This window comes from Ranitomeya variabilis, chromosome 1 (assembly GCF_051348905.1).
Source record: "Ranitomeya variabilis isolate aRanVar5 chromosome 1, aRanVar5.hap1, whole genome shotgun sequence".
Taxonomy (NCBI): Eukaryota; Metazoa; Chordata; class Amphibia; order Anura; family Dendrobatidae; genus Ranitomeya; species Ranitomeya variabilis.
The window spans coordinates 820,027,962-820,043,717 of record NC_135232.1 but is presented as its reverse complement, the minus strand read 5'-3'; the positions used below and the strand labels follow the sequence as shown (position 1 = coordinate 820,043,717).

The 15,756-nt window shown below is 46.5% G+C and overlaps 1 protein-coding gene and 1 long non-coding RNA gene across 3 annotated transcripts; both read right to left on the bottom strand.

The window, feature by feature from the left end:
* Positions 1-5,240: 5,240 nt before the first annotated feature.
* LOC143770455 (RNA-binding protein fxr1-like) lies at positions 5,241-11,372 on the bottom strand. Of its 2 annotated transcripts, XM_077260202.1 has the most exons (7): positions 8,259-11,372; positions 8,075-8,187; positions 7,912-7,983; positions 7,705-7,788; positions 7,416-7,626; positions 7,178-7,334; positions 5,241-7,057 (listed from the first exon to the last, which is right to left on the bottom strand). In XM_077260202.1, the coding sequence occupies exon 1, from the start codon at positions 10,197-10,199 to the stop codon at positions 9,018-9,020; it is 1,182 nt and encodes a 393-aa protein (XP_077116317.1). In that variant the 5' UTR covers positions 10,200-11,372; the 3' UTR covers positions 5,241-7,057; positions 7,178-7,334; positions 7,416-7,626; positions 7,705-7,788; positions 7,912-7,983; positions 8,075-8,187; positions 8,259-9,017. The 2 variants fall into 2 exon arrangements, with proteins under 2 accessions (XP_077116317.1, XP_077116241.1); XM_077260126.1 differs by having other exon boundaries at positions 7,416-7,788.
* A 1,572-nt stretch (positions 11,373-12,944) lies between these two features.
* On the bottom strand, positions 12,945-14,650 carry LOC143770398 (uncharacterized). Its single transcript, XR_013214631.1, has 3 exons — positions 13,832-14,650; positions 13,697-13,760; positions 12,945-13,625 (listed from the first exon to the last, which is right to left on the bottom strand). It is a non-coding gene; the product is annotated as an uncharacterized LOC143770398 (long non-coding RNA).
* Between the last annotated feature and the right edge of the window lie 1,106 nt (positions 14,651-15,756).

The window sequence follows — 15,756 nt, the reverse complement described above, 5'->3', positions numbered from 1 at the left end:
ACACATCTAGATAAGTTCCTCGGGGGGTCTAGTTTCCAATATGGGGTCACTTGTGGGGGGTTTCTACTGTTTAGGTACATCAGGGGCTCTGCAAATGCAACATGACACCTGCAGACCAATCCATCTAAGTCTGCATTTCAAACGGCGCTCCTTCCCTTCCGAGCTCTGCCGTGCGCCCAAACAGTGGTTCCCCCCAATGTATGGGGTATCAGCGTACTCAGGACAAATTGGACAATAACTTTTTTGGTCCAATTTCTCCTGTTACCCTTGGGAAAAAAAATTGCGGGCTAAAACATCATTTTGTGGAAAGAAAAAATGATTTTTTAATTTTCACAGCGCTACATTCTAAACTTTAGTGAAACAATTGGGGGTTAAAAGTGCTCACCACACATCTAGATAAGTTCCTTAGGGGGTCTTCTTTCCAAAATGGTGTCACTTGTGGGGGTTTCCACTGTTTAGGCACGTCAGGGGCTCTCCAAACACGACATGGGTTCCGATCTCAATTCCAGCCAATTTTGCATTGAAAAGTCAAATGGCGCTCCTTCCCTTCCGAGCTCTGCCATGCGCCCAAACAGTGGTTTATCCCCATATATGAAGTATCAGCGTACTCAGGACAAATTGCACAACAACTTTTGGGGTCCAATTTATCCTGTTACCCTTGGGAAAATAAAAAATTTGGGGCAAAAAGATCATTTTTTGTGAAAATTAATATGAATTTTGTTTTACGGCTCTACATTATAAACTTCTGTGAAGCACTTGGAGGTTCAAAGTGCTCACCACACATCTAGATTAGTTCCTTAGAGGGTCTACTTTCCAAAATGGTGTCACTTGTGGGGGTTTCCACTGTTTAGGCACGTCAGGGGCTCTCCAAACACGACATGGGTTCCGATCTCAATTCCAGCCAATTTTGCATTGAAAAGTCAAATGGCGCTCCTTCCCTTCCGAGCTCTGCCATGCGCCCAAACAGTGGTTTATCCCCATATATGAAGTATCAGCGTACTCAGGACAAATTGCACAACAACTTTTGGGGTCCAATTTATCCTGTTACCCTTGGGAAAATAAAAAATTTGGGGCAAAAAGATCATTTTTTTGTGAAAATTAATATGAATTTTTTTTTACGGCTCTACATTATAAACTCCTGTGAAGCACTTGGAGGTTCAAAGTGCTCACCACACATCTAGATTAGTTCCTTAGAGGGTCTACTTTCCAAAATGGTGTCACTTGTGGGGGTTTCCACTGTTTAGGCACGTCAGGGGCTCTCCAAACACGACATGGGTTCCGATCTCAATTCCAGCCAATTTTGCATTGAAAAGTCAAATGGTGCTCCTTCCATTCCGAGCTCTGCCATGCGCCCAAACAGTGGTTTATCCCCATATATGAAATATCAGCGTACTCAGGACAAATTGCACAACAACTTTTGGGGTCCAATTTATCCTGTTACCCTTGGGAAAATAAAAAATTTGGGGCAAAAAGATCATTTTTTGTGAAAATTATTATGAATTTTTTTTTACGGCTCTACATTATAAACTTCTGTGAAGCACTTGGAGGTTCAAAGTGGTCACCACACATCTAGATTAGTTCCTTAGAGGGTCTACTTTCCAAAATGGTGTCACTTGTGGGGGTTTCCACTGTTTAGGCACATCAGGGGCTCTCCAATTGCGACATGGGTTCCGATCTCAATTCCAGCAAATCTTGCATTGAAAAGTCAAATGGCGCTCCTTCCCTTCCGAGCTCTGCCATGTGCCCAATCAATGGTTTACCCCAACATGTGGGGTATCGGCGTACTCAGGACAAATTGTACAACGACTTTTTTGGTCCAATTTCTCCTGTTACCCTTGGTAAAATAAAACAAATTGGATCTGAAGTAAAAATTTTGTTAAAAAAAAGTTGAATGTTCAATTTTTTTTAAACATTCCAAAAATTCCTGTGAAGCACCTGAAGGGTTAATAAACTTTTTGAATATGGTTTTGAGTACCTTGAGGGGTGCAGTTTTTAGAATGGTGTCACTTTTGGGCATTTTCTGTCAAATAGACCCCTCAAAGTCACTTCAAGTGTGAGGTGGTCCGTAAAAAAAATGGTTTTGCAAATTTTCTTGCAAAAATGAGAAATCGCTGGTCAACTTTTAACCCTTATAACTCCTGTAAGGTTTCTCTTACTGAGTGTGTTGGGGGACACTCACTTGGCCGCGATATTCAAGCACACGGGCACGGGTTTATAAAACAAAGCAGTCCATGCGGTTTATTAAGCCTCATAAACCGGGTTACGCACAGTTCATAGTATAACTCATGAAACACAACAGGCACCAACTGGTGATATTTACTTGCAGCTTCAAACACTTCAGTGTACGGCTTTGCCTCACGGACACTAACGTGCTGGGCCTCTCACTTCGCCCAGTTACCAGGGTGTCCGTACGCCGTACACTTCACCAACGTCCCAAGTCACAGACAGCACATGTGACTCCGGGTTACCGTCTCTAAACACGCTGGTCCTCCCTTAAACAGTTCCCAAGGGAGACCACACAGTTCATAGAACTTCACAAGCACTACCGGCCTGTACGGTACCTGACGGGAGCTCCGGCTCCACCTGCTGACTCCTTGCCAGTCCACACCTCTGGGTAAGCTGCCTTACAGGGATCACCAACTTGCCTGGCCGGCACACACTAGTCAGTCCAGAGCCACTGAAGGATTGTAGCTTCCCCAGTTCCACTGTGCACTGCTCCGGGATCCGGTCCTCCTCCTAGGACCTCCCACGCCAGCAGGTGCTTTCCAGGAAGCCTCCTCCCAGGCTTCCAACACAGGAACACACCGAGCCCTCAGGAACTCCCTCAGGGATTTTGCACTTGGACCCTTCAGGTCCAAACACTGGAACCACACAGGAACATGTGACCCACCCTCTGGTCACGTTATGTACCTGTAACCACACCCACAGTAATGGATCACATGGGCTGGTCACGTGATCCTGACATCACTGCAGGTCAATTCTCACGGCCTCAATACAACTCCGTGCACATCCCGGGGAGACCATGCAGCGCCCCCTACCTGTTACAGGGGTTACTGCATCACATATATCACACTCCCTAACAAAAAAAATTATGTTTCCAAAATTGTGCTGATGTAAAGCAGACATGTGGAAAATGTTGTTTATTAACTATATTATGAAATATAACTCTCTAATTTAGGGGCATAAAAACTAAAAGTTTGAAAATTGCTAAATTTTCATAATTTTCGACAAATTTTTGTTTTTTTTCACAAATAAATGCAAGTCATATCGAAGAAGTTTTACCACTATCATGAAGTACAATATGTCACGAGAAAACAATGTCAGAATCACCAGGATCCGTTGAAGCGTTTTAGAGTTATGACCTCATAAAGTGACAGTGGTCAGAATTCTAAAAATTGGCCGTGTTACTTAGGTGAAAACAGGCTTTGGGGTGAAGGGGTTAAACCAAAAAAAGTTTTATTTATCTACAAGGTTACAGGTTCTCATAATTTGGGGTGGAGATAGTAGCGGAAGGGCTGACAGGGCGGACCACGTCGATAGCGGGGGACAGGACATCATGGGGAGGAACAGAAGTGGAATGGGTGGTGAAAGTGCAGCGCCCCAGAGTCCTGGTCGTTGCAGTAACGTCGCTCTGCCGCTAACGGGAGTGATGGTACGTCTGATGGCACTTAAGGAGTTCACCTGACCAGGTATCACAGTCACACATTACACTTCACACTCTGGCCACTAGGGGGAGCAAAGGGTTCTATGTACACTATGTTCCAAATTATTATGCAAATTACATTTTTATCAGATTTTCCTAAATGGTCGGTGCAAATAACAGTCAGTCTAATAAAAGTCATCACCCGTTAGATTATACATCGAATTTTATTGAAGAAACCTCCCAATGATAACAGTATAATCTCCAAAATGAATAAAAACTCAAAATGCACTGTTCCAAATTATTATGCACAGTAGAATTTCTAAACATTTGATATGTTTTAAAGAACTGAAAATGCTCATTTGTGGAATTTGCAGCATTAGGAGGTCACATTCACTGAACAAAAAAGCTATTTAACGCCAAAACATCCCAACAGGCCAAGTTACATGTTAACACAGGACCCTTCTTTGATGTCGCCTTCACAATTCTTGCATCCATTGAACTTGTGAGTTTTTGGAGAGTTTCTGCTTGTATTTCTTTGCATGAAGTTGGAATAGCCTCCCAGAGCTGCTGTTTGGATGTGAACTGCCTCCCACCCTCATAGATCTTCTGCTTGATGATCCTCTAAAGGTTCTCTATAGGGTTGAGGTCAGGGGAAGATGGTGGCCACACCATGAGTATCTCCTTTTATGCCCATAGCAGCCAATGACTCAGAGGTATTCTGTGCAGCATGAGATGGGGCATTGTCAGCATGAAGATGATTTTGCTCCTGAAGGCACGTTTCTGCTTTTTAGACCATAGAAGAAAGTTGTCAGTCAGAAACTCTATATACTTTGCAGAGGTCATTTTCACACCTTCAGGAACCTTAAAGGCCCTACCAGCTTTTTCCCCATGATTCCGGCTCAAAACATGACTCCTCCACCTCCTTGCTGACGTCGCAGCCTTGTTGGGACATGGTGGCCATCCACCAACCATCCACTACTCCATCCATCTGGACCATCCAGGGTTGCTCAACACTTATCAACACCAAACAAGACTGTTTGGAAATTAGTCTTCATGTATGTGGGGGCCCAATACAACCATTTCTGCTTGTGAACACTGTTTAAGCGTGGCCGAATAGTAGGTTTATGCACCACAGCAAGCCTTTGAAGGAGCCTACACCTTGAGGTTCGAGGGACTCCAGAGGCACCAGCAGCTTCAAATATCTGTTTGCTGCTTTGTAATGGTTTTTTAGCATCTGCTCTCTTAATCCAATGAACTTGCCTGGCAGAAATCTTCCTCATTATGCCTTTATCAGCACAAACACATTTGTGCTCAGATACAGCCACAAATCTCTTAACAGTACGATGATCACGCTTATGTTTTTGGAAAATTTCTAATGTTTTCATCCCTTCACCAAGGCATTGCACTATTTGATGCTTTTCAGCAGCAGAGAGATCCTTTTTCTTTCCCATCTTACTTGAAAACGGTGACCTGCTTAATAATGTGGAACATCATTTTTAAGTAGTTTTCCTTTAAATAGAATCACCTGGAAAACCAATTATCACATGTGTTTAAGATTGATTTCAGTGATCCATTGAGCCCTGAGACACAATTCCATCCACGAGTTTATTTGAAAAATAAAACAATTAAATCTTTATGACACTTAAATCCAATTTGCATAATAATTTGGAACACAGTGTATTAGGCCACTCCTCACACTCTGGTAAAACTGGGGGCTGGATAGGAAGTTAGGGAGAAGCTGACTGGGTTTTGCCCAGGTAACATCTAGTGAGAGAAGAGCGTTACTTGGGAAGATTCAGGGGGGTCCCTGTCAGAGGTGGGAACCTGACAGGGGCCTAGCACAAGGACAGAACGTTACGGAGCCGTGCCTGCACTTCATTGCGGCGGCAACCTAAGAAAGGACATGAAGCGAAGTATATTGTGGAGAAGTGAGAAATGAGATCACAGCACAAAGGCGATAGAACCAGTAGGAGTCGTGCCCCGAGATCGGCGACATCCTTCTGAGGCGCAAAGCCGGCGGCCGGAACGCCGAGGAAGTAATAGACTCTACGCGTTACTTTAAACCAACGGCAGGGCAGTTAATTTTAGGTTGGCTGTCTCACCTTAATCACCTAATGAAGACAACGGAGGCAATTGTGGGAGAGGCGTCTCTAGGGTCCCTATAAAATAACTCCAGGCCTACCCTGTCATACGGGTGCGTCCTATCCATATCATCTGGGGGACGGAGAGAAAGAACAGAAACATACACGACAGTTGTGAGGACTATCCCGTGGTGCTCAGCAGGGAAGTACTACAACACCCAGGCGCTAGTAGGTAGGCTACTGCTTTCCACCTGCAAAGGGAACTCTGGATATGCCTTCGGACCGGCCGTTCTCAGCCAGCCCTGTTAGCAGTGCTCTGGATTGTGGATGCCGAAGCCTTCAGTAAAGAGACTGCAACCCTGTGTCCTCGTTCTTAACTGCAACCTACACCTGCACCTACATCTTTAATTGGGCGCCCCTTAGCAGGGCCACGGACCGGGTCGGGCCACCGTGACATCCCCAGAACCGAGAGAGACCCGGTACCGAGTACCCCGCTGCCCTGCATTTGGGGGCCGCTCCAACTACATGAGGTTGGGCAGGGAGTTGAGGTACAGATGTGGACTGTGGGAGGTATGGTGAAGGTGTTGGTGGGATTGGGAATGGTGAAGTTAAAGGGGAAGAATGGAAAGGGGAAGGTAGGTACTGGGAAATACTGAGGGGGGAAGGAAGGAATGGCGAAGGAGTAGAAGTAGGATGGACGGGAGGAGGATGGACGGGAGGAGGATGGACGGCGGCTTGAGAGGGGAAAGGTGTTCAAACATGAAGGGTAGGTAGAGGGGCTTGGGACATCGCCTGCGCTAGAGCAGTGTGGCAGCCTTGCATCACATGCATCTGCAGGTCAGGAGTTAGATTTTCCATGTGCCTGAAGACCGACTGAAAAAAACAGTGTCTTGGTGACTGGTTTGCATCTGAATGCATCCTATCCAGACGACTGCTGAGTTCAAGTATGCTTTTGTTAAGCATATTGTACCCAGCAGATGTTTGCTAACCCAAAAGCTTGATGGCATTCTGGAAGGCTGCATTCAGATGCAAAAGCTCAGGCGCATAGCTCCTTTCCTGACCTCTCTGGCGCTGCCGTCCTGACCCCAAAGGTGGTCTAGATGTTGCGGCAGTGTCAGAGGGGTGGGGTAAAGGGAACTCTAACTCATCACCTGCAGCTTCAAGTGATGAAGTCCGCCCTGCTGCTCCAGCACTGGTGGATGGGGCCGAGGGATCACACAAAAGGGAAGGTACAGATATAGAGGGGTCGACATGGTCCCTGGTGGCGGACTCCTGAGAGATCGCTCCAGAGGGGTGCAACTCTGATGCAGGCTCCCGAGTGCTGCAGACAGTACTGTTAAGAAGAAAAAAAAAATTAGTATCTTGATATTACAATTGCCCTTGCTGCCAAAAAAAAATTGAAGGTTACACATTTTAACAGTTTGACTGAAAATGTGTGGTGTTGAATATTTACCTTCTGCTCAGCAGCGTCGACCGGAGGAACGACAGGGCTCTGGCATATTTATAACTGCTCCTGCATCCTCTAGATCCACTCGGGGCCTGCATCTCCTTGTTAAACTCCCTCTTGAAGCGATCCCTGAGTGACCGCCACCGCACGATAACCCTGTTACCTGGAAAGATAAAGCAAAAATTGATTACTATACAACACATTAAATCATGCTAACATAAGGTAATGAAGTGTGAATACTTACGCGCTAGATCCTGGGCCCCAGCGTCGAGTTCCTCCCAGTTCTCCAGAACAGCACTGCACACTTCCTCCCATAGCCGTCGGGTGACGAACTGGTCAGCATGGCGGCGGTCCGCCATGTTCCACAGCGGCTACCGATTTTGGACCTCTTGGATGAGGGTGAACACATCTATCCCCTCCTCTTCCTCAGCCTGTTCGGGAGCACGCTGTGAAGCCTTTAACAAAAAAAAAGGGAAAGATTATACCACATGAATTTTAAAATTTACTGAACACCAAACCAAAAAGGAACTTACTCTTTGGTGACCGCCGCGATTAGCATTCCGACGACTATAGGAGGTGCTTTGAGGAACTCTAGGTCGAGCCCCGGATTGTGAAGACTAATAAAAAAAAAAAAAAAAATGATGTGCTTGGATGGAGGCATATGTACTGTGTGTGTGCTGTGCTGAATGTTTGTGTTGGGTGTAGTGTGTTTTATGTGAGGATCTGTCTGTGCAAAACACACTATGCACTCCCGCTCCTTGCATTTCTCCACCTTGCCTGTCTCCTTCTGGAAGCCCCTCTGCTTCAGCTTCCTGTGAAAACAGAATAAATACATATAGGGTTCAAAAACATATGTTACCAGAGATGTACTAAAATAAATTTATGAAGAAAAAATATAAACACCTCAGGTGGCTGACGATGTGATGGGGGGCTCCCAGAAGAAGACATTATGGTCCCTGTTTCAAACTTGGGTGGCCTGCCTGCGTCTGTCTTGGGTCCCTCTTGGTCCCTAGAATCTGCAAGTATAAAGACAGTTCTAAGGTACTATACGAAAGGATAGACGCAGCTTTCGGGACTTTATACTTACATCTGTTTTCAAAACTTGGGGGCCTGCCTGCGTCTGTCTTGGGTCCCTCTTGGTCCTGTAGGGGTTCACTCGCTGAGGTGCATAGGAGGAAACAGGAGCCACATTCTCTTCTGCGTTCAAGTGGGTTTATTACTCCATAAACCACATAACAGCGTGAAAAACAGGTAAACAAATAGCCTTTAGCTCGGGAAAGGAAAATACAAGAGTCCAGTCCTTCAGGCTCAGTCCTGGAGCCTTAACACACTCTGGGGGCTTTCTCCTCCACACACACAGACTCCTGTCTGTAGTGTCCCGCCTGGACACAGGGATCTCTGTCCACACTCACAGACTCCCAAACACTCACCAGCATGTGCCAAACACACCTCCATTATGTAGCCTGAAACCATACCCAGGTACCTGTCACATGATTAGACATGTGGTTCTGACATCACCACAGGTCCTGAAACAAACATAGATAGGCATGGTTATGCCCCTTACCCAGGGGTGAGGTATATGGGTAGCCAGACCCTCCCATCTCTCATAGCTACCCGTAACCCAGACCCAAATATACTTAAACACTTCCTTATTGCTTTATGTGCATTACAGAAAACACTCCGGGTTACATCACAGCGACAAGCCTTCTCTGTGATACATACCTCCAGTCGACTATCCAACCTTTAGCCACGCTACATACCTCCCCCCTCTGCCTAAAGCCGTGGGGCTTGGCACTTGTCCTAAACCGACTAGAGACCCCTCTCAGTCGTCCCTGACAGTCTCCTCTCAGTCGTCCCGTCTGTCTAAGTCAGGGCCTGTTATTGAACCCTTTCGTCGGCATTCGTCATCCCTTTCCGTCACATCCTTTGATAACGATAACCCCGTATCATCTCGTCTGCTACAGGATTTCCCGCTTAAGTCACTGAGCTCTGAGCTAACTGAGGAGTCACTTTTTCTAGCTCTTCCATCTGACCACCTTCGGTTCTCTCTCGGTCGTTGATCTCTCCTATTGTCTTTCTTCAGAGAGCAGCTCTTCTCTTTACGTCTATATCCTCTGTTAACTTCAGCTTGAGGACTTCCAGGCTTTAGAGCACCTCTTCGCCTCTCTGGCAGCTGTTTATTAACTTGCAGTCTCTCAAGTCTCAGCTGTTCTACCTCCCTTAGGTATGCCATGCGATATTCCAGGAGCATGCGGATATTCCTAAGACTCTCTCTGGATCCGATAACCAGGAACGGAACCATCCCATCTTCACCCATGACCTGGACCTCTTCATCAGCCGGTATCCTCAGTCTCTTCAGACCGGATTTAGCCACCATCTCCTGCATCACTCTCCAAAGTTTCCCAATGACTTTCGCCACCAGAACTTTGGGTACTTGGACTGTGTCTTCTACTAAGCCCAGCCGACTAAGAGCCTTCCTTTCATGCTCCAAACGTCGAACGGCTTCATCATTCTTCAAAATGATCCTCTGTTTTGTACGGAGGCAGTGTAGGTGCATATCCCTCAGGACAGCCACCCACTTTACTGTGGCTTCCCTAGTCGACAGTATGACCAATTGCTGAGTCTCAGGCGCCCAGTGCACACTACATGCTTCTACTGCCTTTTTAAATGCTTCATGCACAACTTCACCGGTACAGGCTTCTTGCACGTCTTCAGGTACATCAATCACGGTCTTGAAGAGCGGGGTCTCATCTTCACGGACATCTGCCACAACCGGGTGACTGTCTTGTTCCGCTTTTAGCACAAACTCTTCCTCAGTCTTTTCTTCTGCTTGAGCCTTCGCCAAGATGGGCATTGGCAACTCCTCTGCCAGGCAGCGACGCTCCTCCTCTCTCTGGAAAAGCTCCTGCTGATGCTTTTCTTGAGCCACTCTGAGCACGTCCATATCTTTCAATATGGCCCTATTCACGGCCTGACACACCGACAGCTGATGTCTGAGTTCAAAGACCTCCTTCTCTAGGTCACCCATTTTGTGCTCAATTGCTTGCCTCAGGACCCTTTCTTGTTCAACTGTCTTTAAGCAGCTCAATGTTTTGGTCCTGCTCTCTTTTGGCTAGCACATGTCGCACCACCAGTTCTTTAATTAAACTTTCAGACGGGGGCTCTTGCCCACCCACAATCTGCCTCTTCAGAGTTCCACCTGTTTCTGCATCCACCTCTATGGTCTCTCCTGGGCTCTTGGTAACTTCAGAGTTCTCCATCTCTTCAGCATCAGGTACTCTGGAGCCTTCATACTGAGCCACTTCAGCCTTCCCGGGCATTGCAGATATGGGACTACCACAGGTCTGTTTTAATTCCAGCCCTACCTCTGTGTTGGGATTTGTCAGAGGTAAAGTGACCTCCTTATCAAGTACAGTAACCTGATCTGTACCTGACCCTGTCTCTTCGTTATCATCTCTCTTCTCAGAGGGTGTAACCTGTCCCGCCTTTTTCCGCCCCCCGCGACGAGAGGAAGATCTGTGATTTTTACTCGGCTCCTCCTTACTGCACTCTTTTCCCTTTGCGCTCGAGTCATAGTCAGGATAGGAGTCACCCCCTCTCACCCTGTCATCCTAGAACAGCAAGTCCCCACTTAAACAGGTGTCAGACCCACACTTTCTTCCAGTCACCCGTAACTCTGGACTATTGACATTAGGTGGCGCTACTTTCTCTTTACACATCCCATTAACAGGAATCCCCACAACTTGCTGCTGTAGTGGGGCTTCAATATGACCATTCCGTCTCTCCTCTGAACAACCCCACACTGCGTCAACTTCCCATATGTCTTCAAAGATCACAAAGTCCCGGTCCCTCTCAAATGGGTAGAACAAGTCTGGTGTTATACCGCCATCTTGGCACTTTACATTTTTGGACATATCAATGATCACTCTGTCCACAGTATAGTCAACAGTGACCCCATGCATGCAGCGAACATTGACCTTTTTCTCAGTTAGACAGAGAATGAGAGGAGTTCCCGTCAGAGTCACCTGACTCTTTGAGTCCAGCAGTCCAGATACTCCTTCACGGTGTAACATAACAGTACACACATGTGGGCTGTCATCAAATGGGAAGTCTATGCCGCACTCCGAATACACAAAACACAAACATTGTTTTTCCCCTTTTGAAAGCTCCACCCCTTTTTGGGTCACCACCCCCTTGTGGGCTACCGCCCCCTTGTGGACCATTTTCTCCTTTAGGGCCACCACCCCTTTTAGGGACTCCACCCCCTTTTGGGCAACTACCCTCTTTTGAGACACAGCCCCTTTTTGGCCAACCATAATTATTTGGGCACTGCTCCGGTTTTTTTTTTTTTGGGACTCCACCCCCTTTTAGGGACACCACCCCACTCTGGGGTACACCCCGTGGACTTCCCACAGCACTCTCAGGCCTCAGTTCGCCCAGCACATCAATGTGACTCTAGCCCTTTAAGAGTCCGCACACTCTAAACCGGCAATGTCTTTTTTTTTTTTTTTATTTGCTGCAACCGCGCTGCACAGCTCAACCGCAGATTTCGTGGACCCGCCGATCCACAGCAAGCCGCTTGTCACCTTCGTGGACCCGCCGATCCACAGCAAGCCGCTTGTCACCTTCGTGACCCCACCGAGCCACAGCAAGCTGACTCTCAGGAAAAAAAAAATCAGTCTCTCACTGACCCCGGTCAGAACACCACAGACTCCGGTCTGTTACGCACCCGGCTTTACACACAGTCCAAACATAGTTTTTCACTGACGCCGGTCAGTACAATACACGGTTTTCAGACCGTCACCCGTTGGCAACTTCACGGGTTCCTGGACACCCCTCAGCCTCAGAGGTGCCCAGACACAACAGTTTTCTCACTGACCCCGGTCAGTATTTACACACGGTTTTCAAGACCGTTACCCGTCATTGCCGCACAGGTTCCTGGGACCCTCTTCTCCTCGAAGGTATCCCACTAATAACCATTCTCACTTACCCCGGTCAGTATTTACTCACGGTTTTCAAGACCGTCCACTCTTCTGGCTCAGACCAGCCAGCGCTGCAGCATGTGCTCTTCGGATCTTTGCACGCATCCGAAACACCAATTGTAGGGGTTCACTCGCTCAGGTGCATAGGAGGAAACAGGAGCCACATTCTCTTCTGCGTTCAAGTGGGTTTATTACTCCATAAACCACATAACAGCGTGAACAACAGGTAAACAAATAGCCTTTAGTGCAGGAAAGGAAAATACAAGAGTCCAGTCCTTCAGGCTCAGTCCTGGAGCCTTAACTGTCATGGTTCCCAATGGCAAGGGAACGTAAGAAACATATAAGTAACGAACGAGCTCTCGGGTGATGGAAACTCGAGTTGACCGTGAGCTAAATCTACCACACAACTAACAGTAGCCAGGGAACATACCTACGAGTTCCTATATGCCACGCGCCAGCCGGAGGACTAACTACGCCTGGTAGAGGAAGAAACAGACCTGGCTTACCTCTAGGGAAATACCCCAAAAGATGATAGCAGCCCCCCACATGTAATAACGGTGAATTAAGAGGAAAAGACATACACAGTATGAAAGTAGATTTAGCAAAGAGAGGTCCACTTACTAGATAGCAGAAGGATACAAAAGAGGACTTCACGGTCAACTGAAAACCCTTTCAAAAACCATCCTGAAATTACTTTAAGACTCCTGTGTCAACTCATGACACAGGAGTGGCAATTTCAGCCCGCAAGAGCTTCCAGCTACAGAGAATAACAAAACTGCAAACTGGACAAAAGGTACAAAACAAAAGGACAAAGTCCACTTAGCTGATCAGCAGACTAGTAGCAGGAACATGCAACCGAAGGCTCTGGTTACAATGATGACCGGCAAGGAAAAGACTGGAGAGCAAGGCTAAATAGGAAACTCCCAAACACTGATGGAAGCAGGTGAACAGAAGCAGCAAAGTGCAAACAAGTCACCAGTACCACCAGCAACCACCAGGGGAGCCCAAAAAGCGGATACACAACACTTAACACACTCTGGGGGCTTTCTCCTCCACACACACAGACTCCTGTCTGTAGTGTCCCGCCTGGACACAGGGATCTCTGTCCACACTCACAGACTCCCAAACACTCACCAGCATCTGCCAAACACACCTCCATTATGTAGCTTGAAACCATACCCAGGTACCTGTCACATGATTAGACATGTGGTTCTGACATCACCACAGGTCCTGAAACAAACATAGATAGGCATGGTTATGCCCCTTACCCAGGGGTGAGGTATATGGGTAGCCAGACCCTCCCATCTCTCATAGCTACCCATAACCTGGACCCAAATATACTTAAACACTTCCTTATTGCTTTATGTGCATTACAGAAAACACTCCGGGTTACATCACAGCGACAAGCCTTCTCTGTGATACATACCTCCCGTCGACTATCCAACCTTTAGCCATGCTACAGTCCCTAGAATCTGCAAGTATAAAGAGAGTTCTAAGCTACTATACAAAAGGATAGACGCAGCTTTCGGGACTTTATACTTACATCTGTTTTCAAAACTTGGGGGGCCTGCCTGCATCTGTCTTGGGTCCCTCTTGGTCCCTAGAATCTGCAAGTATAAAGAGAGTTCTAAGCTACTATACAAAAGGATAGACGCAGCTTTCGGGACTTTATACTTACATCTGTTTTCAAAACTTGGGGGGCCTGCCTGCGTCTGTCTTGGGTCCCTTGCTTGGTATCTCTAAAATCTTCCAATTTAAAGACAGTTTTAATTAGAATGATTATGTATTGGTATGCCAACTTACATTTTGATTCCCCCCCTACAAAAAATTATTACCACACCAAAAAAAAAAAAAAAAAATGAGTGTTAGGGTACGTTCACACAGGACTTTTTTGCTGCTTTTTTTTGCTGCTTTTTTAATGCTAATTTTCAGCTGCTTTTTACAGTACCAGTAAAGCCTATGAGATTTCAGAAATCTCATGCACACATGTTGGTTTTTTGTTTGATCAGTTTTTTCTGCTTTGCTGCTTTTTTTGGACATAGGGCATGTCACTTCTTTCAGCGTTTTTGCTGCGTTTTTGCAGCGTTTTTTCACCCATTGACTTGAATGCAAAAAGCATTATTTGCTGCGTTTTTTGTGCAGAAAATCATGGCCAGCAGGAAGGGATCTCACAGCCAAGAGCTTAGGGGTGTGGTTAGTGAGGTGTGAAGAGCCATTGTGAGCCATTGTGAGGTGTGAAGAGCCATTGGGAGGTGTCCTGATTGTGATCTATTGTGAGGGAGTTCCTGGTAGTGAGGTGTGAAGAGCCATTGTGAGCTATTGTGAGGTGTGAAGAGCCATTGTGAGGTGTCCTGATTGTGATCTATTGTGAGGGAGTTCCTGGTAGTAAGGTGTGAAGAGCCATTGTGAGGTGTCCTAGCAGCTGAAAATTGGCATAAAAAAAGCAGCAAAAATCTGCAGCAAAAATCTGCAGCAAAAAAGTCCTGTGTGAACGTACCCAAAAAACGCACCAAAAACGCACCAAAAAACGCACCTAAATTAGCATAAAAAAAAGCAGCAAAAAAAAGCAGCAAAAAAGTCCTGTGTGAACGTACCCTTAACTTGATATGCTTGATGCGCAAGCTGCCAAACCCTCCACCTCCTGTTTCCCCCACAAAAAAAACCCCAAAATTCCTTGAAAGCAACACCAAAACTACCGTATATACTCGAGTATAAGCCGACCCGAGTATAAGCCGACCCCCCTAATTTTGCCACAAAAAACTGGGAAATCTTATTGACTCGAGTATAAGCCTAGGGGGGAAAATGCAGCAGCTACCGGTAAATGTCAAAAGTAATAATAGATACCAATAAAAGTAAAATTAATTGAGACATCAGTAGGTTAAGTGTCTTTGAATATCCATATTGAATCAGGAGCCCCATATAATGCTCCATACTGTTCATTATGGCCCCATAAGATGTTCCATATTAAATATGCCCCATATAATCCTGCATAAAGGTTAATAAAGGCCCCATAAGATGCTCCATAGACACCTTTGCCCAATATAATGCTGCACAAATGCTGATTATGGCCCCATAAGATGTTCTATAAAGATATTTGCCCCTTATAGTGCTGCACAAACGTTATGGCCCTATAAGATGCTCCATACAGACACTTGCCCCATATGCTGTAGTGCCCTACAAACGTTAATTATGGCCCCATACAGACACTTGCCCCATATAGTGCTGCACAAACATTATGCCCCTATATAGTGCTGCAGAAACGTTATGGCCCCATATAGTGCTGCAGGAACGTTATGGCCCCATATAGTGCTGCAGGAACGTTATGGCCCCATATAGTGCTGCAGGAACGTTATGGCCCCCATATAGTGCTGCAGGAATGTTATGGCCCCATATAGTGCTGCAGGAATGTTATGGCCCCATATAGTGCTGCAGGAATGTTATGGCCCCATATAGTGCTGCGATAAAAAAAATAAATCACATACTCACCTCTCCATCGCTCAGGCCCCCGCACTTTCAATAGTCACCTCTCCTCGTTCCGGGCGCCGATCTGTCTCCAGCACTGACGTTCAGCAGAGGGCGCGCACTGAACACGTCACCGCGCCC

Excerpts from the sequence above, each read along its gene's own strand:
- LOC143770455 (XM_077260126.1), bottom strand. The coding sequence starts at position 10,199 with ATGGGTGACCTAGAGAAGGAGGTCTTTGAACTCAGACATCAGCTGTCG.